Consider the following 23,202-nt stretch of genomic DNA (forward strand, 5'->3'; position numbering starts at 1 on the left):
AGAAATTAGTTTTAAAACCTTTATGCTCATATTTTTTATTTCACTTTAATTGTAATGTCATCTGTGCATTTGCTTTGAAGAAAATCTACATGGCTATTCTTCATTTCCTTGTGTACTCTGTGAAATTGTCTGGTTTATCTGGAAACAATATATTATACAGTTGAAATCAAGTTTCATTCCAGGTCACACAAAAAATGAGACCGTACATGACTATAAAGCAGGTTATCTTTTTTATTCAACTTTGACCACAACAGTTAAGTAATAGATCAAAGAGAACAACAATTAATAATAAAAGATGTTACATTGAACTTGGTTGATTGGTTTGTTAATGTTGAGTAGTGACTTGACTAAATGAAGATATTCTTCCTGGAGAACAATTGACTAGTTCAAGATTATAGGAATTGATACATGCCATTTTCTGTATCATCACAAAAGAGACATTCCACCAACCATTAGAAATACGTAAACGAAACTGATACAGGTCACAATATAGTGTTCTTTGAGTAACCATCTCACCAAAAATAGTATTTTCATATACATGCATTATAGTATATATAAATATTATATATTCTGTATACTTGATCATAAGCAAAATATTATCCATATATAATATGACCCTGATCAGTCCATCTCCATATTAATATAAGGACTGTATTAGACCTGTCTTGTTGAAGTTGTTTACAATATTATACATACATACACAAACACCTCTACATCCGAACAGCATTATCATTGATAAGTCATGACATGTTGTAACCTTACACAGTGTCCAAAGTATCCTCTGCTGATCAACACAATCTAATTGTCTTAATAATCCTTCCTTTGGAGCATGTTGCAAGAGTGCATTAAGGAAATAGGATTGTCTTGAAAAGCATTGAAATGAACAAGACTTGATAGGCCGAAAGAATTTTTTATATAAATATGGACAAAATTCAACTGATGCAATTTTTAAATGTACATGTATCTTACTCTTCTAATTGTAAGAGAAACAATAAAAAGGAAACAACAAAGTTACTTATGAAAGTCATGGACTATATCAAATATAGATTTCCTTCACTTCAGTAAGGTTTTTGTCTGATTTGGTGGGTGCCGTACTCGGGGTCTGCGCTGAAGATGGTGTTGAGCATCTGGAAGGTGGGCCGCTGGCTCGGCTCGTAGGACCAGCACCTCAGCATGATCTGGTACACCTTCTCTGGACACTTATCTGGCTTGGACAGCCGCTTCCCTTCTTCTTCTATAAACTGAATAACCTGTCGGGGCAAATGTATGTAAATGACATTAATGCTACTCACCTTGTAGTGCCTAGTGGCATATAGGGCAGCAAGTTTCCTTGCTGTTTCAGTAGCAGGGTACATTTTTACAGGAAGGGATCCCCTGCAAGTCCTTCCCCTTTAACATGCTCGAAGCACCGTGAACAAAGGACCCCTCATTTTACATCTTTTTACATGTATGTATCCACTGCTGTAAAAACATTCCTATGGGGACCTTCACCAGTTGAACATAGCACACAGAAACATATAGCCATTCAAGAGCAGTCTGCAGAACTGTAGACAACTGACATTTTATTTCAAATTCTCTTTCAAATTCAAATAGTAGAAATTCTCTTTCGCACACATGGACAATGGCTTGCATTCAACAGTATTAATAGCAATAAGTTTTAAATGTCACGAGTTTAAGTATCTTTGTAAAGGGTCCTTGTGTTTCATTATGTTAGTAAAGTTCTTATCCATGGCCAGGAGAACCTAAAAATTAGGCAAATGGAATGTATTTGCCTTACTAAACAATGAATTGAAACTTACCTGAGCGCCTGTCATATCCCCATATGGTTGCTGTCCATAAGAAAACATCTCCCACAACGTAACGCCATAGCTCCAAACATCGCTGGCGTGGGAGAAAGTCCCGTAGTTGATAGACTCAGGGGCATACCTAAATTATAAATCACAGAGTCACAAGATTTTCCAGGAGTAGCAATCTCACAGGTTTCAAGCTGAATAAAAGGTCACATGATGGATAAAAGTTCTGAACGAGAACTATGCAGCTCCAGATGTCTTACAGAGGGACGACCGTGGTGTGAAAGAGTCGTTTAGCTTGAGGAATAAATCCACTCCACTTTATATCACAGGTTTCATGCTGTCGTCTTGCTAAATATGTACTCAAAAATGTCAGAGAACAAGGAAATGAATTGGCATGGCCTGAAATTGAATGAATATGAATACTGTAAATGCAGAAATGTTCGCTGTGGTTTTTATGTTCGCGGTTTTGGAGGTAAACTCTTCAGCGCAAACTTAAAACCCCCACGAAACTTTTTGCCCACCTATGACTGTAGCACTACTATTGTTTCAAATGCGAACTTAAAACCACCGCAAACACTCCATTTTCTCCCTACAGCGAAATAAAAACCATGCAAACTTAAATGCAATTACAGTAGTCCTACCATTTGACAGGCCACCTTCCCCCAGCAGAGGCCTTGTAGTAGTCACTCCCTGCTCCTACTGCCCTCGACAGGCCAAAATCACTGATTTTCAACTGTATAAAAGAAACAGACTAAGAGTTACAAATTGAAGAATCATTAGAAAAGGTGACAAAATTTCTTGCATACAATAGGCTGCTACACAGTCAGGTCAAGAGGTAGGACTTCTGATAGATATTAGTTTCCTTTATATTTTTCTGCTATGCATCATTCATTTTGATTCTTGTAAACTGCTGTATTGAAGGATGCTACTACTGATGCTAGGCAACTTTTGGCTGCTACTGGCCATACTGCACATCACTCCAGTGTTGCAGACTATTTCTACCATAGGTCAATGTAGTTAACATGCAGGTAAACATAAGAAAACTGTAGTCCTAACTGCACAGTATATGGAAATGGTATTTTGAGCTCTGTGAAAGCAAGAATTTTATATCTTACTTGATCTTTAGAGGCCAGCAAGATGTTTCGTGCTGCCAGATCACGGTGGACAAACCTCTTCTCCTCCAAGTACATCATGCCACTAGCTATCTGAGCTGACCACAGCTTCAGGTCAGGCAGGGACACTTTCTGTGGATAGTCCAGGAGGTAGTCCAGCACAGAGCCCATAGACACCAACTCCTGCACCTGCAATAGAATAACAGTGATCAAGGGATGTTAGTACATATAGGGGACAGATGTGCCTGTATTTGTGTATTCAGCACCAGGGACAGGGCTGTTTGTTTGTGTGTGGACAGTTTCTAGCACCAGGGACAGGTGTGTTTACATTTGTGTGGATGGTGTTCAGCACCAAGGACAGGCGTGTTTACATTTGTGTGGATGGTGTTTAGCACCAGGGACAAGTTTGCTTGTCTATATATGAATAGTGTTCAGCATCTAGTGTTTGCCTGTGTGTGGATGATGTTCAGCACCAAGGACAGGTGTGTTTTCATGGTGTTCACCTGCATGTGGATTGTGTTCAGCAGCCAGTACCAATGACGGTGTGTTACTGTGTGGATGGTGTTCAGCCCCAAGGACATGTCTATCTAACCTGTGTACATACCATCATCATAGGTGGCCCCAGACAGACCCCGATGAGCTGCACGATGCAGAAGTGGTCCAGCCCCATCATGACCCTGGCCTCCCGTAGGAACTCCTGCTCGCCATGCTGGATGTGTTCTCCTCGCAGAGTCTTCAGGGCCACAGGAACCTGACATGGCAAAACAACACAGTCACATCTGACTTGCTGTAAATCACTTTATGTTCACGGTAGCAAAATTTCACGGTGTAAGGAAAATGGACATTTTCACTGAACTTTAACTTCACGGTGGCGGCAAGTGATTTATAGAATGGATATGTGAAGGAATCTTAAATAATAACAACAGGTTTTTTTTCAGTTATGTTAAGTGCACGGCACAGGGGTGACCGTGAAAACAGTGAACATAAAGTTACAGTGAAAGAAACAAGAATTACAGTATGTACTAAATCAACCAATGTGGCAGTTCTGCAGCAGACTGCTAGGGGGCACCACCGCACAGTGTTACATGCCTTGGGTGATCATAGTGCACAAGTAAGCAGACTGAGGTGGATTAAATGACCACAAGTTGCTTTATATATGTATGTCAATTTCATACACTTCTACAGTCCACCTTGAAACAGAAAGAAGTAAGCAAAAACATATTTCTAAACTTTCTACATGTACCATTTTATTTCTGAGAAAGCCACACAGCTGCCTGCCTTGAAAACCTGCAAGGATGAGACTAACTTAGGCTGCAACGGGAAACATTCTCTCCACTGTGACATTACCTCCCTCCCATCAGGACTTGTCCATATACCCATCAGTACAGAGCCAAACTCTCCCTGCCCCCCTCCCCACACACATACATGTACACACCATAACATTACCTCCTTCCCATCAGGACTTGTCCATACACCCATCAGTACAGAGCCAAACTCTCCCTGCCCCCCTCCCCACACACATACATGTACACACCATAACATTACCTCCTTCCCATCAGGACTTGTCCATACACCCATCAGTACAGAACCAAACTCTCCCTGCCCCCCTCCCCACACACATACATGTACACACTATAACATTACCTCCTTCCCATCAGGACTTGTCCATACACCCATCAGTACAGAACCAAACTCTCCCTGCCCCCCTCCCCACACACATACATGTACACACCATAACATTACCTCCTTCCCATCAGGACTTGTCCATACACCCATCAGTACAGAGCCAAACTCTCCCTGCCCCCCTCCCCACACACATACATGTCACTATAACATTACCTCCTTCCCATCAGGACTTGTCCATATACCCATCAGTACAGAACCAAACTCTCCCTGCCCCCCTCCCCACACACATACATGTACACACTATAACATTACCTCCTTCCCATCAGGACTTGTCCATACACCCATCAGTACAGAGCCAAACTCTCCCTGCCCCCCTCCCCACACACATACATGTACACACTATAACATTACCTCCTTCCCATCAGGACTTGTCCATACACCCATCAGTACAGAGCCAAACTCTCCCTGCCCCCCTCCCCACACACATACATGTACACACTATAACATTACCTCCTTCCCATCAGGACTTGTCCATATACCCATCAGAACAGAGCCAAACTCTCCCTGCCCCCCTCCCCACACACATACATGTACACACTATAACATTACCTCCTTCCCATCAGGACTTGTCCATACACCCATCAGTACAGAGCCAAACTCTCCCTGCCCCAGCTCACGCCCCAGCTGAAGTGACTCCCTGGGGATGAGCTTCTGCGCCTTGTCGGGACCGTCCTCCACTCGAACCACGGGCGGGCGCTGCGGTTTGGGCTGCAGGGGTGGCGGAGAAGCTTCGCTCGGAATCGGCACTGGTTTCTGTTGTGGAGTCAAATCACAAAGCAATATTAACAAGAACACACACTTGGTGTTTGAGATGTTAAGCCTACTTAAGGATACAGTTCTTAAAATGTAACTTTGGTCAACAACTTGTCAGCATCGAGTACAGGTATTTATCTGTGTGTGGATGGTGTTCAGCACCAGAGACAGGTATACTTGCCTGTGTATGGATGGTGTTCAGCACCAGGGACAGGTATACTTGCCTGTGTATGGATGGTGTTCAGCACCAGGGACAGGTATACTTGCCTGTGTATGGATGGTGTTCAGCACCAGGGACAGGTATACTTGCCTGTGTATGGATGATGTTTAGCACCAGGGACAGGTATACTTGCCTGTGTAAGGATGGTGCTCAGCACCAGGGACAGGTATACTTGCCTGTGTATGGATGATGTTTAGCACCAGGGACAGGCATGTTTACCTGTGTGTGTATTCAGTAAAGGTTATGAGAACTGACCTTTTTTGGCTGCAGTTCCCTGCGCGGGCCAGGAGGGGGCGGTGCTTCCTGTTGCGGCAACTCCTCGTCTACACTGCAGCCGGTGGTCATCTTCAGGTCAATGTGACTGTCCACATCTAGAGGTCAACAACAACAGCGTGTTACATTCCATCCTCAGTCAAACCTGGCCAGGTAACCACCTGCAGTCACAAGCCAAATTGAAACAGTCCCGTCCAATTGAACATGGTTAAAAACCCTCGGCTAAGCAACCGAATATCTTACCCAAACAGCAACCACTTTTATGCTGTCCCCAGGGGGCATTCACTCCCCAGTCAACAATCAAAACTGATTGAAAGCAGCACCCAGCCCAGCAGCAGCAATTTGAAATTGCTGATTTCTGCGGTGCCGTCGGCCCAATGGGTGTCGGACTCAGAAACAAAATAGGTCCCGGGTTCGATACTCACCATGCTCTGACGTTGTTCCCTTGGGAAAGGCATTTTCCACGACCTTTCCAGACCGTGGAGTGACACCCACAGAGCCTGTTTGGCTGATCTGTCAAAAAAGTGTGCCAAAAAACACCCACGGATTTGGTGCAGCAATGTGCCAACATCTGCACATTTGCACCCAAGGGCAGTAAAAATTGAGAATCAAACTACCAGACCCATTCATTCCAAGCAATGGCCTTTTCCTGTCATTCTATCTTTCAACCTAGCCTTTATTACGGGTGCTGAGACCAGATTAGACTGAATTATGTCCCCCGTTGTAAAGCAATTTTCACCATTTCTCAGGTATGTCGCATTTAACAAAGTATCACCTCACACTGTACCTTCATGTCTTCCAGGGTTTTTTTATCATAAAGCTACACAAGCCAGACCTTACATCTGCTTGGAGACTATAGCCCATTTCCATGGTATAGACCAATCCTGACTGTCCATCACAATTAGCAGTTAGACCATGTCAATTAGCGATTTGACCAATCAGAGAGTGGCAGCATGAGCAGGGCTATGGGATTGGTCTGTTGTGATGAGCTCACCTGGCCCAGTAGGCTGGCTAGAGGGCCACTTGACAGGTTTGGGAGGCAGGGGACCAGGTGGAGGCATGTCAGGCTCACCACTGAAATATAAAGTCAACAAAAAAGTTGATTAGCAAAACTGCCATGCAGCATCACAGACTTTGCTGACATCCTTTGTTCAAACCCTAGTAGTACCTATTGACACATAGGGCATCAACTTTCCTTTCTGTTTCAGTAGTGGGATATATTTTACAGGAAGGGGTTGCTTCCCCTTTAACGTGCTTGTGGCGCAAAACAACACCACAGCGAATGTTTCAAGGTCTACAGTACATGTGGGAGTCCTCAGAGTCATTCCTTTTTGTCCATAAATCAATCAACTGAATCATGCCCAACTACACATTGTCATATCAAGGAGGTCATATCTAATGTTTACGTTGTGAAGTACAGGTGTGTAAAAGGAGTGCCTACATGGACCACCGTCTGGTGTAGTCGCTGTCTCTCCTGACCACAGGTGGGTGGTGGGGGCCCGGTTCCAGCACGTCCTGGGCAGAGATCGGCGTGACCAGCTTCCCAGGCAATCCGTCCGCCCGACCTTTGTAGTACTCCACGAGGTGTTCTAAAGAATCCAGCAGGGGCCCATCGTCTATGTAGTACCACTGGTTGTCCTGGAAAAGACAGCCAGGTACAGTATTCTATAATTACTGAAACAACTCTTACGACTGTGAGAATTACTGAAAATCTTCACTGTATACATGTATATAGATAAGATTGTATACATTTATACAGTGATATCTTAAGGACATCACTTTGTGCAATAGCTAGGGGGCAAAGAACATAGGACAATGATGTCAAAAGATTCTTCAATTTTGACTACACCATGTGCTGCTAGGACAGTTACCTTCTGCTTGATTTCAAAGTTGTAGGTTGTTTTGCATGCGGACATTGTCAGCACGTACGCTCCTGCAGTCTTCTTACTGACCCGGACCAGAAAACAGCCATCCTTGTTGCTGAACTTCTTCAGTGCCTCAGTAGCTGCCTGTCGACAATAGTGTAAGAAATTTTACTTTGATAAACACAAAGGATATTAGATATGGCATGCTTATCAAGTTGTGTACCTTGATTATAGCTGAAGATCTGAAGTTTGAAAAGAAGTTGCTAGGGGGCCAACATGTTTATCAAAGTGACACAAACACTATACAAAGTTCTACCAACCTTTCTGTCCATGTCCGAGTGCAACCATTCCTTGGTTGATGTCATAGGTATGAGAGGCTTAAAACTCTCTGTCAAAAAAGATAAAAGTCATGCATCAATCTAAATCACATGTATTGTAAACAGTGTACTGCGAGTGTGAAGAGGAAAAGTGTAGGAAAAACTTCTAATCCACAGTCACAAGTGGGGGGAAGTCATTAGGGACAAGTGCTAAGGGGGGAGGATTATCTGTAAGCATAAAGGGAAAGAAGCATTAACAACAGGTGTGTGGGGGAGCGGATTTAACTGAGGGAAGAAGGAGGAAAACACTCAGGGTGAAGAAGGGGAGCATTCAACAGTGAGACAAAAGGTAGCGGAGAAGTAGTATAAGAAAGCATTTGATACACAAGTTTGGTGGAGAAGGAGAAAATGTGAGCAGAAGCGTGGAGTGAAAATAAAGTCCAGAGGTCCTACCTGTCGTTACTTAGCCTGCCAGATGTCCTGTCAGAGGTAGAGGGAGAAGGGAAAGGAAGGTACAAGACTGTGTGTAGATTCTACATTAAGTTACTAAACATTCACATATTCAAGCTAATAAAGCAAGAAGCCAAAGCCCAAATAAGCCATACCTGCTCAATGTAATTGTTTGTCAAAGTGTAGGGACAAAGGAGTGAAAACAACAACAACAAACAACGGTGAAACATTCAAAAAGCTACTAAAGGTGTTCACACTGTTTACATATTGCACATCTCATAATCATGTCATAGATTCTATAAAATGCTGTCTGCACAATAAACAAAGTGGTCTAAGAGTTTGCTAATAATAAAGATGACAGAATAAAATCTTGGGCTGGAGAAAAGTCTGATGTGCTTATTGTCTGCACTGCTTAGGCCACACTAATTTAATTTCTTGTCCTACATTTCTAAAATTCAAAACAAATCCATTAACCAAGAAATAGAATTGGTGTGGCCTTACCTAGGATCTCCACAACTTCAGCGTAGCCATAGCGCCTGGCCAGATCCACTGGTGTCTCGTTGTTGTGGTTCCGGGGATGACAGGGCGCATTCAACTGGAGGAGTAGCTTAAAACACAGGAATATCAATGCATCAAAATTCAAATTGTGACAATTATTCACTCAAAAGTGACCCGATATACTTTAATCTGTCCAGATATGCAGCTTGTACTCTTCAGTATAAACCTGGTGTTACACTGTGAGGCTGTTTACCTGGTATCTAATACAAAGTAATCGTAGGCTTTCTTGTTTTTCTTCTTGAATGTGTGCATCCGTTTCTTGTAATGCATGAGTTTTTTCCTCTTACCTTGACACATTCCACATGCCCGCGTGCCGCGGCCTCGTGCAGCGGGACGTATCCCGTGGTGGTGCACTGGTCCTGGGGCTCGGCGCCCGCCTGCTGGATCAGGATCCGACAGGTGTTGGTCCTGTTCCCCGCACAGGCCAGCTGAGACAAAGGCATGATTATTCCCATCAGTAGGCGCTACAGGTGAATTTTATTGTTTTTGGTTCTGTACTTTAGACAAATACTCCCTTTCAGGTTGCTGAGGTATGTACATAGTGGTCAGGGACAAAAAGTGACTACTTAATATAACGTTAGAAATATCTTTGTCATCATCGGGCAGTTACAGTTAAGTCAAGCACATATATCATCCAGGCTTGTCAATCAGCAGCCTCGTCTCTTATTGGCCGAATCACTAATTTTGATTGACAGCCCTGAACAGTCTATTGACTGGAGGTGGCTTCAGCTCACCCTCTGTGTCATGTCCTTGCTAGAGGTCTGTGCATATGACAGATATAGAATTATCATCTAATCACATCAATCTCAATACGCACAGTACAACTAACATAAATTGACAGGATTTAAGCAAATGTGTGCTTGACTGATGTCACCTGTAAAGCGGTGGCTCCATTCCCGTCACGACACTTGACGTGCGCCCCTGCTCGCATCAGGTCCATCACGACCTCATCGTGACCCAGGAACGCCGCCTCGTGAAGTGGCGCTCGGCCAATGCTGTTCCTGGTTAGGTCAATAAAAAGAAGTCATGGTTACAATTAAAGTGCTTATGATACCAAAAGAGAAGATTTTCTAATTATCTTTAACAATTAGCATACATGTTGAAACAATTAAGTTTCAACTGAGGTGGGCGGGGCAATGGGATCAGTCTCTTATCTACCACAGGTGGGGGTCAAACAGTTTTTGGAACAGCTGATACAAAGAAGCGAGTAGAACGGTCTCCTGGCCCCCGGGATTCGAACCCGCGCCAAAACAGCCAGATCACAGGCTGCATGCCTTAACCACTAGGCTAAAAGGTCTAGACCAGTTAGACTGGTCAGTTGGAGGTGCTTGAACCCCACTGTTACACTCTGTAGATGTCTGTAGTCTGTAATTCAACCTCTGCTAAAAATCATTTCCTCACATGAGGTAATGCAGGGGGAAAGGGCAACATTTGGGCAAGGAAGTGTTCTGCTTTTGCTCTCACAAATCTAATTGCTTGCAAGTGTTCACTTATTGACTTAAACTGTCAACATCTAATGGAATATGGCAGTCAGAGATGGCAGACTTCACCCCATTAGACTGTGAGCACCCTCTGGCAGACCATACTGAAAGTGCAATGCAGAAAACACACACATACACTGATACAGACACGCCCAAAACAATACTCCCTTGGGGGTTGACCTTACTAACCTTGCATTGATGTCGGGGCACAGGGAGTGTCCCAGGATGGCCTGTACGGACATGACATCGCCCTCGGCAGCGGAGAGGTGCAGCAGGGTGTCGGGCCCGTACCGCCTGGCCTCCGAGGGAGGGGGGTTCCCTTTGCACGGGTCCACTAGTTTGGTGGGCAGCCCGTGAGACCCTTTCCGGTAATGCTGGATGAACTGGTCGAGGCCCTGAAAGGCCGGACCATCGTCTATACTGAACTGCAGGTTCCCAGCGTTCTGTATCTGGAAGTGGAAAACCTGCCCCTTGTTTACCGTGGACAGGACATAGTCGCCGGGGGCGGTCACGCTTTCTCGGACCAGGAACTGACCTTCGATTAGCCCTGCTTGGTGTAGAATATGCGAGGCGAGATCACGGGTGATCTTCCCGTGGAACCACATCATGTCACTGTCCTTCTCCAAGATCTTGTCTTGGTCTTTCTTCATAAGATCGTCCAGAGTAAGCTCCCTGAGCATCTCCTTTACGGACTTGCCATTGTAAGGTTTCTTGACATTGTTGACTTCCGGGTGTGAGGTGGTTCCGTACCAGTCCTCCCGCGCGCCGTACAGATCGGGGTCGGTGTTGGACTCGCTGTTCCCCAAGAAATTCTGCAACTCTGCCCGGTCCCCCATGGCAGCTTCGTCCTCTCAAGAAACGATAGACGCCAGCACGAAGCCTTCTTGTTGTTATTTACAGCGTAGGAAACAGACAGCGAACCTCAAGCCGTGTACAAAGTTCCGGGTGTGACTCAGACTAATTAATTGGTCTGGGACCGCGACACGTGATCGCTGGGGGTTGCCCGACGTCCCGCAAGACGGTCTGTCAATCAAAGCACGACTGACGTGTTACTTGAGTTGAGAGAGCCCTGTTTTGCCATATGCTGCTTGAAATATGCATCAAGATATATCCTACCCCCCCCCCCTCTGGTGTGCTCTCTTAAATTTCAATAGCCTACAATAGCATGGTGTTTTAAGAGCCAATTCGTTAACTGGGACCTTAAAATCTTAAAGGGAGGCTAAATTCAAAATTGGGACCTTGAAATCTCAAAGGGAGGCTAAATTCAAAATCGAAAAGTCTACTATACTTTGCTGAATATACCCCAAAGTCAAGTCCTCATTTGTTTCACATATAAAGTCCGTCATAGTTCAGGGCTCTCCCGTCAAAAGTCAATTTCTGTTCGGTAACCAATTTAGGCTGAAATATTAGTAGGTTGCTGTCCTAGATTTCACAAAAGATATTTTGGGGGTCGATTGTCTATGAAGGTGCGGGTCAACAATGTTGGGTATATCAAAGTTATACAGTAACTAATATATGTCATTATGAAGCAGTTTGAGAAACTGAATGAAAATTTCTTCATGTAGAATAGTTTAATGTTATGCTGTATTTATATTCCCCTTCCAGTGGGAAGGGGGATATACTGTTTTTGCTTGCCTGTTCTTCTTCTTCTTCTTTCTTCTTCTTCTTCTTCTTCTGCCAAAAACCAAGTAGATGTGAGGTGGTGGCTGTACTAATGGTATTACAGAAAGTTATATGTACCTTATGTTACATGGTACGGATGTTATATTTGAGATGTAGGTACCTATAGGAAAGGTGAATACACCTGACAATATATTATGCTAATGAGGACATAATTTGCATAATTTATGCAGAAACTTGTATTTCCCTTACCGTAACAGCTGCGGATGTCATATTTGTGATGTAGGTACCTTTAGGAAAGGCAAGCACACCTGACCAGGAATTATGCTAATGAGGACCTCATTTGCATAATTTATGCAGAAACTTGTATTTCCCTCGCCGTAAAAGCTGCGGATGTCATCTTTAAGATGTAGGTACCTTTAGGAAAGGTAAATGCACCTGGGCATATATTATGCTAATGAGGACCTCATTTGCATAATTTATGCAGGAACTTGTATTTCCCTCACCGTAAAAGCTGCAGATGTCATATTTGAGATGTAGGTACCTTTAGGAAAGGTGATCACACCTGGTCATGAATTATGCTAATGAGGACCTAATTTGCATAATTTATGCAGAAACTTGTATTTCCCTTACTGTTAAAGCTGCAGATGTCATATTTGAGATGTAGGTACCTTTAGGGAAGGTAAACACACCTGGCCATGAATTATGCTAATGAGGACCTCATTTGCATAATTTATGTAGAAACTTGTATTTCCCTAACCGTAAAAGCTGCAGATGTCATATTTGAGATGTAGGTACCTTTAGGAAAGGTGATCACACCTGGTCATGAATTATGCTAATGAGGACCTAATTTGCATAATTTATGCAGAAACTTGTATTTCCCTTACCGTAAAAGCTGCAGATGTCATATTTGAGATGTAGGTACCTTTAGGAAATGTGAACACACCTGGTCATGAAATATGTTAATGAGGACCTCATTTGCATGATTTATGCATAAACATGTATTTCCCGTACCGTAAAAGCTGTGGATGCCATCTTAAAGATGTAGGTACATTTAGGAAAGGTGAAAGCACCTGGACATCAATTATGTTAATGGGGACCTCATTTGCATAAATTATGAAGATACTTGTATTTCCCTTACCGGAAAAGCTGCAGATGTCATATTTGAGCTGTAGGTACTTTTAGGAAATGTGAACACACCTGGCCATGACTTATGCTAATGAGGACCTTATTTGCATGATTTATGCATAAAGTCCTATTTTCCTTACCGTAAAAGCTACGGATGTCAGATCTGAGATGTAGGTACCTTTAGGAAAGGTCAGAAAACCTGACCATAAAATATGCTAATGAGGGCCTCATTTGCATGATTTATGCAGAAAATTCATAAGACCCTTTACGGTCAATGCTAAGGATGTCATATTTGAGGTGTAGGTAATGGGAGGGGAATATCCTGCATTTTCCCGAAAATGTTGCCATTCTAGTTTCTACATGTCATTATGATTGATAACGGATTTATTATCATATATTTTATCATCTAACGTTACACCTGTATGTAACGTTACCATGTTTTCCATGTACGCCCACGCCGTCATTTCAGTGTTTTCTATTGACCCTCGTCCGTACAAGCTAGCAGACTGATCAATACGAGCTGGCAGTGGGGCCCCCGAAAAACAGTACATCTTGTACATACTTCTTGTATGTAACGTTATGCCAATTGCAAGTCTCTACCAGACTAACTACGCTGGCTATAGACAGCCACCATAGGATATCATCTAGAATCTGACCGCGGAGTTTGGGGAAATGTTAACCTTCCCGCGGACTGATCAGGACTCTCCTGGCCAGTTTACTCACCCTAGGCCTATTTCTGCCGAATTCTACTATCCATACCCCCGTGTGAATGCCTGGTAGAGGCTAGTGTGTTGCGCCTAAAGGCGGTTATACCGTCTACAAGATACTGCTGCCTCAAAAGTTGTTTGAAACGGCCGGGACAAGATTGCCAACAGTTAGTATATGTGTGTGTTTTTGTGACTTGTCACTTCATTGGGTTATTAGGAGCCCCGCCCAAGGCAGGGCAGAGAAAAAATTGAACCACAATCTCATTGATCGTTCCCCACCACGGAAATCTTTTGTAAAGAAACGAAAGATGTACGTGGTACATTGAAGGGAAACCAGAGTAAAGACCTGTGGTCTGAAGCAGTATCACTACTTCGAAACAGCTACATGATCATTTTGTGGGTATAATTAGATGCGATGAATTCTTATCTATTTACAGAAACATAAATCACACGTGTACTGACCTCCTCTAATATCAATTCTAACATTAGATATACATTTTATGGTGTCGTATTGATACAATCCCCATCTTCGAAACTGCAGGAAATAATTGACAGAAGAATTCGATTCACAAATCATATTTGGAAAAGATCTTCTTACGACAAGGTCCCCTGGGAAATATGATAATCAGGTGTATCCATGTGTCAAAGGTCAACTCAAGGGTCAACGAAGGGTAAACTTTTGTTTTGTCTGAACCTTCTGCTGTAATATCTTAACTGTAATGATTTCGTAGTTCGTACCTTAAGGTTCTGAATCGGAGTTCATTTCAGACATTGCATTTATTGCATTTCATCAATATGAAGTCAATGAATACTCAGAATAACACGGCAAATAGATTATTATACGATAAGTCAACATAGCCAGCTAACCAGATTTATTGTGCAACACATGGTAGGTACAAATCGATTAAATAAGTAATATATACAAGGGTACATGTATAATATATATATATACAAGGGTACATGTATATGCATTTCATCAATTTTTCTGTCAAAGTTGGTTGTCCTTCTAGGTGACTTGAAATCATCTTAACGTCACTGAGGGCTGTTTTAGGAAACTTTGCGGGGGGGGTCATTAAACACTCTCAATCATGTGAATGGCTCTTTACAAGAATATACCCTCGAGCTCAGCCCAATAAAGTTTCTTCAGAAACAGCCCTGTCGTCTGTATTTGATTAACATGCAATTTTCTATCATTCAATCAACCGAGTCGTATCCCTCGAGCTCTTTGTTATCGCCCCTGTCCTTGGTGCTGAACGTCCTTTCACCACATTACCGCTAGGCGCGCTATTCAGTATAACGTCCCAAATGGGTTTCTACCACACCGCCGTCGACTGAAGTGTGTGGTTTGGGTTCTTCATTCTTCAAGTTCAGTTACTACAACGGTTATATCATATACCCTCAGGGTTTGTAACGCTGGTTACGCATGTCCGCCAGGTGTCCTAACTCCACATTACCGCTAGGTGCGCTATTCAGTCGGGCTCTGGTTTCTCAGGCCTGTGGTTTCTAATGTGTTACTGTCACACTACCGTCCACGGGCGTGTGTGGTTTGGGTTCATCAAGTTCAGTTACCGCAGCGGTTCTTCCATCTTCGGGGTTGGCAACGCTGGTTACGTCCCGGGGCGGCACCAGGTAGCCTAACTCCACCCTGTCCTTGCAGTGTGAGCAGACCGTCCCGCCGGATGTCCGCGCGGCCTCCGGGTGCGTCCACTGACCGATGAAACTCGGCTGGCGACACCTGGGGCATGAGCTGTAACGGTCCACTCTTGCTCCTGAGGACAATGAACATGTGGTATTTCAGCCGAATGAGAATGCGGGTAGGAAAGTGCATCGGTGATGGAATTAGTGAATGCCTGTGTGCGTAAGTGATCATGAGTGAGTGATTGAGTGCACTAATAAAGGAATGAATGACAAGGAGTGAGACTGTGAGGGAGTGAGTGAGCGAGAGACAGACAGGGGGGTTGGTGGGTTACGTTGTGTATTTGAATCAATGAGAAAGTGAATGATCAAATTATTGGCTAATAGAACAGTCTCTTGCCTACCGTGGCCCGTAAAAACGCTGCGCAAAAGCAGTTCCAGGTGTTTCAAAAGCACTTTCGCGTGGTGTCTTTATGGGCCACGGTACTTACCTGTAAGTTGGGCGAGCAATCTCTCCACCTCCATCAGCAGCGGCAACAGGACCTCCCACACCGCCTGCAGGGCCTCCCGACTCTTGCTAGTGCGCACGCTCAGCGCTAGGGTCCCGGATGTCTCCCTGGCCGATTCCACGGTCATGAGGAAGGTGAAGGCTCTGTTGTCGGCCTCCCTCTTAAACACAGCGCCGTCTCTCCACGTGTGCAGGAACTCCACCTTGGGCTTGATCAAACGGTACCTGCGGGCAATAAGGAGAGATGTCATGTTTTAACCTCCAAGTAGATTCTACAGGCAAACCTGAAGAGCGAAACACATAGCTGCGGCCACGATGGAAAGTTGGCTCCTACAGTGAAATGAATTATGGATTGCCTGGTACCTGTTCCTATTTCCTCCCCGTTGTAGCCTCATCCAGCCTTATCCAGTACCCGACAAAACGTGTTCTTGAATAGGGACCAGATAGCTAGATACAGATGGATACCAATGTACTAGAAGAAAAGGAATGTCAGTCCAAGCAAGGGACCGACACCAAAATAGGTGACCCCAATATAGAGGGGACCACTAGAACAAGTAGCAGATACACGTAGCTTCATACCTGACAATAAGACTGCGGAACGTGCCGGTTGTAGAGGACCCCTGCAGCCGGTAGGTGACGCTCACCTCCTGTGACGTCAGCGGGCACTTCTTGGGCCAGGCTTGGTTCAGATCCACGGGTCGCTCGTTCCAGAGGTAGAAAGGGAACATGACCTTCACCGCTTCCTTCTGTGTGAATGCTCGCGCTTTCGTCGCCTTGTAGTCGGGGACATCGGACGACGTTCTGTCCTGCAGCTGAACCGTTTCCATGGAAACGACCTTGCACCCCAAGCTGAACTGCTCAATGATGGTCATTAGAACCCTGTGGTATGTCTCTGGCGGCTCCTCCCACAGGCACTTCACAAGTCTAGAGTCCAGCCATGCCTTCTCTGATACCTCCCGCCGCATCCTGAAGAAGTCTTTCTTCGAGAGCCCCTGCTTTCTGAGACAATCTTTCTTTCCTTCAAGTGGCCACGATAGCGTCTTCTCCATGTCGTGACGTATGACGGCACTGAGCTTCTCCACCAACCAAGAGGGACGGAGGATGACGTCATCCTCCATGCCAGGAATGTGGGGAAAATAGACGACGTCGCCGGTTTCCTTGAAGTACGTTGCGATGACCTTGACTTGTGATTGGATAAGGCCAGAAGGCACGAGCGACAACAGCGACTCTCTGAAGTACTGCACGTTGACGACGGGCATGGTCTCTTTCCGGATACCGTCGCGAACGACGAGCCAGGACTTCGGCAGTGTTCGAGTGACTTCGGGCACCATCTTCGGGTTGATTGCACATTTCCGGATGATTTGCTTGAGCGCCTCGATCCCCCGGCCGGTGATGGCGCTGACGGAGAAGACGCTTGAGTACACGACCGGTTGTGTCTTCAGGATTCCCTCCAGCTCCGCAACCTTCTCCCTCGCAAGCTCCCCTCCGTGTATGTTGAGAGAGACCTTGGCTTCACTGAGAGCTGCACAGAGACAAAGAACTTACAGCCAATTCTCTATGATCTGTTTCCAACTTATTCGAAGTTTCGATAGCTATAGCCTAGCTGCAGCGTACGTACCAATGTAATAATGCAATGTATGCGTGCGCATGCGTGTGCATGCGCGCGTGTGTGTGTGTGTGTGTGTGTGCGTGTGTGTGTGTGTGTGTGTGTGTGTGTGCGTGTGTGTGTGTGTGTGTGCGTGTGTGTGTGCATTGTATCACGGTTTACTGCAATGATTTTGCTAATAGATTATGTCAGGTTTGATATGGTAAAAAGGAGATCATGTCTAATACAAGACGAAATCAGCTACTGGTACCAAACTGCCGTGCATTGCATGAGAAGACCTAGCCTAAAGATTAAAGTAACATAACCTTGGAAGGAAAGAAGGAAGGAAGGAAGACGGAAGGAAGAAAGAAATACCTGTCCGTATCTCGAGCGCCCGTCTCTGTGTGAGCTCCATCAGCAGCCTGAGCAGGGTGCGGCAGCGGGACTGGATGACGTCCTCCCCGGTGATCACGTCCAAGTGGGTCGCCACGGGGATGACAACCGGGCTGCGCAACAAACTGGACACTGTGGAGAGAAACGCAACAATCTGCGTTAGGTCTGCGAATCGCGTTCAAGAATAATGACTGCTACTAACTAGAACATCTTTGAAGGCATTGTCTGAGCGGCCAAATCAAATTAAAAGTTAATTTCCGAGCAGAAGTAGAATCCAGCTCAGAATTTCAAGCATATTTTTTGCGTCATTCAGTGCGTCTAACAGTACCAGAAAAACGCATAAACCACTAACACGCACCCAACATCTGCTTGAAGCTTAGGCCGAAGTGAACCTTACCGTTTGTGAACCACGACTCCACGTTGACGGCGAAGCTGTCCGGTGTGAACCTGCTGAGATCGGTGACCAGAAGGACCAGCCGTGTGGACGCCGGGAGGAACCTGTAGAAGCCGCTGTAGCTGGGGTCTCCGGAGAAGTCCCAGGTCCGGACGTTCAACTTGTCACACGGGCACTTGGAGGCCGGCAGGCCGCCCAAGAACGCATCCATCTCCGACATCTGCTCCGTGTTCTGGTCTGGCATCTGGAGCTCAAAGTCGGTGATCTGAAAAGAATACAACATACCTCATCAGAATAAGTACATGTTTATCACCTTACTCTAGATTAAAAGCATCAAAGATATGACGTTGTTTCAAACGCATTGCATCTAAAATCCTACATATCTTCCAAAGAACAAACCACCTTTTGAAACCACCTCTACTTTACCGTAACTCTAATTCATTGGCTCCTTCCCTGAGGCGTCGCCAAAAAATTACTCACCTCAACGCCTATGGTGGGTTGCGGTACCCAGGACACGAACCGGGCCTCACTCCGCCTGATGGCGTGCACCAACACGGTCTTACCGGAGTCCCTGGCGCCCACAACCAGCACGTTCATACTTGAAGAAAAACAGTTTGTTAAGTTTCGGCGCCATCAACAAACACTGCGACGTGTAACGAGGACAGGAAGGGAGGAATTATAAAGAGTAAGGGAAGAATGAAATGTATGGATGGATAGATGAATGGATGAATCAATGGGTGGATGGATGGATGGATGGATGGATTGATGGATGGATGGCAAAATTGTCTTGTTATCCGTCAAACATTATTACCATCAGCCTTACCTGCAGAATGTGTCCTCTCCTTCGCTCAAGTCCTTGTAGAAATCCGATATAGCGGAAAAACCCCACCGACACACGCTGTACGGAGGCTCTTGAAGGGGATTCCCGGCCAGGTTGACGTTACAGTTCTGTGATATGTTGACAACCTCCGGAGGGATCACGCTGATATCGTTTCCGGACAGATCCAGTTCCGTCAGCTGAGACAGTTTGGACCACCACACGAGTGGCAGGTTCTGAAGCTTATTTCCACCCAAGTTCAAAGTCTTCAGTTTGGTTCCTTCTTTCCGCTTGTCCGGGCCGTTCTCTGGGAGTTCAAGTTCAGACTTGGTGATTTCGTTATGACTCAAATCTAACTTTTCCAAACCACGCAACAAGATGACGATGGTAGGGATGTCAGGGAACCTATTGTAGCTCAGGTCCAACGATTTGAGGGCCTCGGATAGCTGGACACCTGGGCCTGTTTGAGCATCATAGTTCGCTCGGACGAGCATGTTGTGAGAGAGGTCAAGCGAGGTCAAGTTCGGCATGCAGAAAATGTCCAAGGTCAAGGCCTTGAGTCTGTTGCGCCTGACGTCGAGGGACGAGAGTTTACTCAGACCCCGGATATTCCCGGGAACGAGATCGATGAGGTTATTCGATATGTCCAGAATCTCGAGATCCCGTAGGTCGTACACTGTGTTGGGGATTTTGATGAGTCGGTTACTGCTTAGCAACAGCCTGCTGAGTTTCCCCTCCCCTGCCTTTCTCACCCTGAACATAATGGTGAAGCTGGTCATCTTGTTGTCTGAACAACTCAAACTTCTCAACTCGGGCCAATCACTCGCTTTCATGGAAAAAGACCGCAGTCTATTGGAGGACAGATCGAGATCTCTCAGCGTCGGTGATTGGTTGTCTTTCGGGGCAACGGTTTCGACGAAGTTCTCGCTCAAATCTAGGACGGTCATGTTGGAATGCTTAAGAGATTTGATGCTCTTTAAGGTGGTTACTCTGTTTCCGCGTGCCTTGAGAGTCTTTAGCTTGGGAAGTTTGCAGACAGCGTCCGGAATGAACGTGATTTCGTTGAAACTCACGTCGAGGTGTTCTAACCGTTCTAGCTTAGCCATCTGTCCGGGTAGATACGGCACTGCGCAGTTGTTGACTGTCACTGTGGACAACGTGGGGCAGAGACAGATATTTCTCAACGACTTGCCAGTCAGAGTGTTATTACATATCGTCATAGTCGTCAGATTTGTGAACAAGGCGATGTCGCTGGTCACTAGGGACTGATTCCGGACTGGGGTGGCGTCTGGGTTCGGGTGGGTCAGGACGATTCGCGACATTTTCTTGAAGCGGCCGTACTTGTTAGGGTCGGTGAGGAAGTACGCCTGGCGGGTTGCGCCCTTTCCTTGCGCCATTTTTAGTTAGTCAACGCCTTCTACTTGCTATGGGAGTGAAGTTTGTTTGGGCGACCACCTGAAAAGTGAAAATATTGCTCAGTGAATAAAATGAATTAAGTACAGGTCATTTTGATATCGAACTCGCATTTACAAACATAAAGCAACAGTGAGTTACCAACAGTCCTTAGCTAGACTTTGGGGTCAGCTGTTTTTCTTAGTATTTGAACAGTTGGCACAAATCGTACCAATCCCAAAGCTGAACAACATTATATACGTGTACTAAAATCAGACAGACCAGAAGAGGGAGTACCCTGATAGCGTATCATAACAACTTCCGAGGACAGTTCAAAAACATGTTTGAGACCCGACTGACCTTCTCTGACGAGCAGTTGCAAAGCCTTTACATTCGTACAGGATATGTTAACAGTAAAGATACATCCTGTGTTTTATCCTCACCTCCTATGTTGTCTATGGTAGGACTAGTATGAATAAACCTACCTATTTAGCTCGACAAGTATTGCTTTATGTCTGTTAAGCCGGGTCAACAAGGGGCTATACCTGTCAGGTGGGTAAATCCACGTGTCGTGACAAGCTCTTTGATGTTTGCCGCCTGTTCTAAAGACTGTGGTAACAAGTGTGGTTTTAAAGCGTACAGGCAGCTAGAACGTCTCGTATTCTGAAGGCTAACGAAGATTAATAGCTCCACAAAATGCAGAGGTAACCGTAGAACGCGCGACCCCGATCTATAATAAAAGTATTCTACCGTTACCAATGACAACAATTTCACGCAAAGAAATAGTGTGTAACTTGACGCATGACAACCCGAGTGTCAGATGATTATATATATGAATTATTTACGACATGATTTTCTTAAAATGTGTGTCATTAGTTGTCTAGGAGTCGAGGTGTTTTATGACGACAGTCCTTTCGATTATATGAATCCATAGAACGACTAGGTGTGAACCATGTAGACTATATATATACCCGTGAGAATGTAGGAAGAAAGTTGGCTGTTTAGAGACGCTTATAACAGTAATCGGTCAATGCTTCGCCGAATTTCCGTAGATAGTTAACGTAATGTTTGTGCTGGGTTTTAAGATCTATTTCGGCCATCTGATAAGCAAAGCTCTTGCGTTGACACTCCGACCTTATGCAAATCCACTTCGATCTCATATCTTATGCAAAGTTTGATAGAAATGTTTTAGATTTGCCGTGAGGTGGTCTCTAGGAGTGACACAGTGTATGCTACAGCGTGGTGTCAAAAGTTTAGACAACAATAGTCACTGGACCGAACCGGAGCGGATCGTTTTACACGGTGGTTAGGAAACCAAGTACAACTTCACCACACCTGCTGAAAAATCGATATATGAACTATGTAAACTAACGTTTGTCATGCGTGAATAAAGTAAAACCCGCCTTGGTTTGGTGCTATGGTGAAGATATTTTTTATGCCTTTTTCCCCTTTAAGGAACCCAATAATGGTACAAAAGATACTAAACTAAAGACACGTAACACTATCTTAAGCTACATACAAACCCAACCATGGAACACTTCGCTTAAAAGGCGGCACGAAATCAACTTTTTTTATGGACTTGGGTCAAGTACGCAGACTTTGACACAGGCGCCTATGTCTAAAAGAGCTATGGCTTCTTGCATACCGTACAAAATCAGTACGCTCAATTAAGTCTCAATGAATGCGTTTGTAGCTAGTCACAAAAGGAGCGAACGCACCCACCTGTCGAACGATTCACCGCCCTCTAGGAACTATGTTGCCTGGGCGACGCGGATGGATTCTATCTTGAGCTGAATACCGCGCTATTTTTACTCCAATCGGGAGATTTTTTCCTCAGAGGAAAGTACATCGTCCGTCGTATAAGGCGTCCGCTGTTTACCGTTTGCGCGGTGTTGGCACGAAGGTTTAGCTAACAAGAAAAACACTCGAGTAAAACCTGCCATTTGTTCAGTATTCAGGAGTGCTGTCTTAAAACAACACTGCGTCTGTGACGTCACGTATCGGGTTGCTCCCAAGGGTCGATTGGAGGGTGGGAAAAACAGGTGGTTTATGTTGAACGGTCCTCTCGGGGTATCTCACGGTCATACACGTTAACGGGACTTTGATAGTATAATAAATAGCATACAATGTCATTCAAAAAAGTTAAACTAGGTGTAACGCTTACCTTTTCACAATTTCACAAATTTTGTGACTCATTATCTTTTCACTTGTAGGTGTTTGTAAGTACATGTATCTTATGCGAATTTTAAGATCAGTACATGACTTGTTCTAAAGACATCGTGACTAGCATGCTCTTTGATGTTTATTCACTTGACATGTTGACAGTATTCTTACGAAATACGAGGAAGGAAGTGAGAGTTTGAACAACATAGTAGACATATTTGCCATTCTATTATATTTTCTGGCTATTTGTGTACTAAGGATTACGACCTCCTACCATCTACGTATACTAGTATGTCCTTATCCCTTGACATTGTTGTCCTCCCTTTATGCGATGAAACAGTCAGGCCTTGCG

The 23,202-nt window shown here is 44.8% G+C and overlaps 2 protein-coding genes and 1 non-coding gene across 3 annotated transcripts; all 3 read right to left on the reverse strand.

Moving 5' to 3' along the window:
- Window positions 1-211: 211 nt before the first annotated feature.
- LOC136422831 (tyrosine-protein kinase HTK16-like) lies at window positions 212-11,559 on the reverse strand. Its single transcript, XM_066410733.1, has 15 exons — window positions 10,698-11,559; window positions 9,902-10,028; window positions 9,315-9,455; window positions 8,971-9,076; window positions 8,023-8,090; window positions 7,709-7,846; window positions 7,279-7,475; window positions 6,832-6,911; window positions 5,820-5,935; window positions 5,141-5,344; window positions 3,510-3,656; window positions 2,909-3,094; window positions 2,435-2,526; window positions 1,800-1,926; window positions 212-1,250 (listed from the first exon to the last, which is right to left on the reverse strand). Exons 1-15 carry the CDS (start codon window positions 11,342-11,344, stop codon window positions 1,059-1,061), a joined length of 2,568 nt encoding a protein of 855 aa, XP_066266830.1. The 5' UTR covers window positions 11,345-11,559; the 3' UTR covers window positions 212-1,058.
- Window positions 11,560-14,181: 2,622 nt separating this feature from the next.
- Window positions 14,182-14,305, reverse strand: LOC136423717 (U5 spliceosomal RNA). The gene has a single exon (XR_010753787.1). It is a non-coding gene; the product is annotated as a U5 spliceosomal RNA (small nuclear RNA).
- A 416-nt stretch (window positions 14,306-14,721) lies between these two features.
- LOC136423074 (malignant fibrous histiocytoma-amplified sequence 1-like) lies at window positions 14,722-22,670 on the reverse strand. Its single transcript, XM_066411090.1, has 8 exons — window positions 22,410-22,670; window positions 19,302-20,750; window positions 18,959-19,076; window positions 18,482-18,743; window positions 18,067-18,216; window positions 16,686-17,628; window positions 16,090-16,331; window positions 14,722-15,732 (listed from the first exon to the last, which is right to left on the reverse strand). The coding sequence occupies exons 2-8, from the start codon at window positions 20,690-20,692 to the stop codon at window positions 15,467-15,469; spliced, it is 3,372 nt and encodes a 1,123-aa protein (XP_066267187.1). The 5' UTR covers window positions 20,693-20,750; window positions 22,410-22,670; the 3' UTR covers window positions 14,722-15,466.
- Window positions 22,671-23,202: the final 532 nt, after the last annotated feature.

This window comes from Branchiostoma lanceolatum, chromosome 17 (genome assembly GCF_035083965.1).
Source record: "Branchiostoma lanceolatum isolate klBraLanc5 chromosome 17, klBraLanc5.hap2, whole genome shotgun sequence".
Classification (NCBI taxonomy): domain Eukaryota; kingdom Metazoa; phylum Chordata; class Leptocardii; order Amphioxiformes; family Branchiostomatidae; genus Branchiostoma; species Branchiostoma lanceolatum.

Bases quoted from the DNA above. Each gene is read 5' to 3' on its own strand.
- LOC136422831 (XM_066410733.1), bottom strand. From the start codon at position 11,344: ATGGGGGACCGGGCAGAGTTGCAGAATTTCTTGGGGAACAGCGAGTCC. The intron at 6,912-7,278 runs GTAGGCACTCCT...TTTATATTTCAG, and splicing joins TACACCAGACGGTGGTCCAT to TGGTGAGCCTGACATGCCTC. The intron at 3,095-3,509 runs GTATGTACACAG...ATTCTATTGCAG, and splicing joins TGGGGCCACCTATGATGATG to GTGCAGGAGTTGGTGTCTAT.
- LOC136423074 (XM_066411090.1), bottom strand. From the start codon at position 20,692: ATGGCGCAAGGAAAGGGCGCAACCCGCCAGGCGTACTTCCTCACCGAC. The intron at 18,217-18,481 runs GTAAGGTTCACT...TTCTCTCCACAG, and splicing joins GGAGTCGTGGTTCACAAACG to TGTCCAGTTTGTTGCGCAGC. The intron at 17,629-18,066 runs GTATTTCTTTCT...GTCTCTGTGCAG, and splicing joins GGCGCTCGAGATACGGACAG to CTCTCAGTGAAGCCAAGGTC.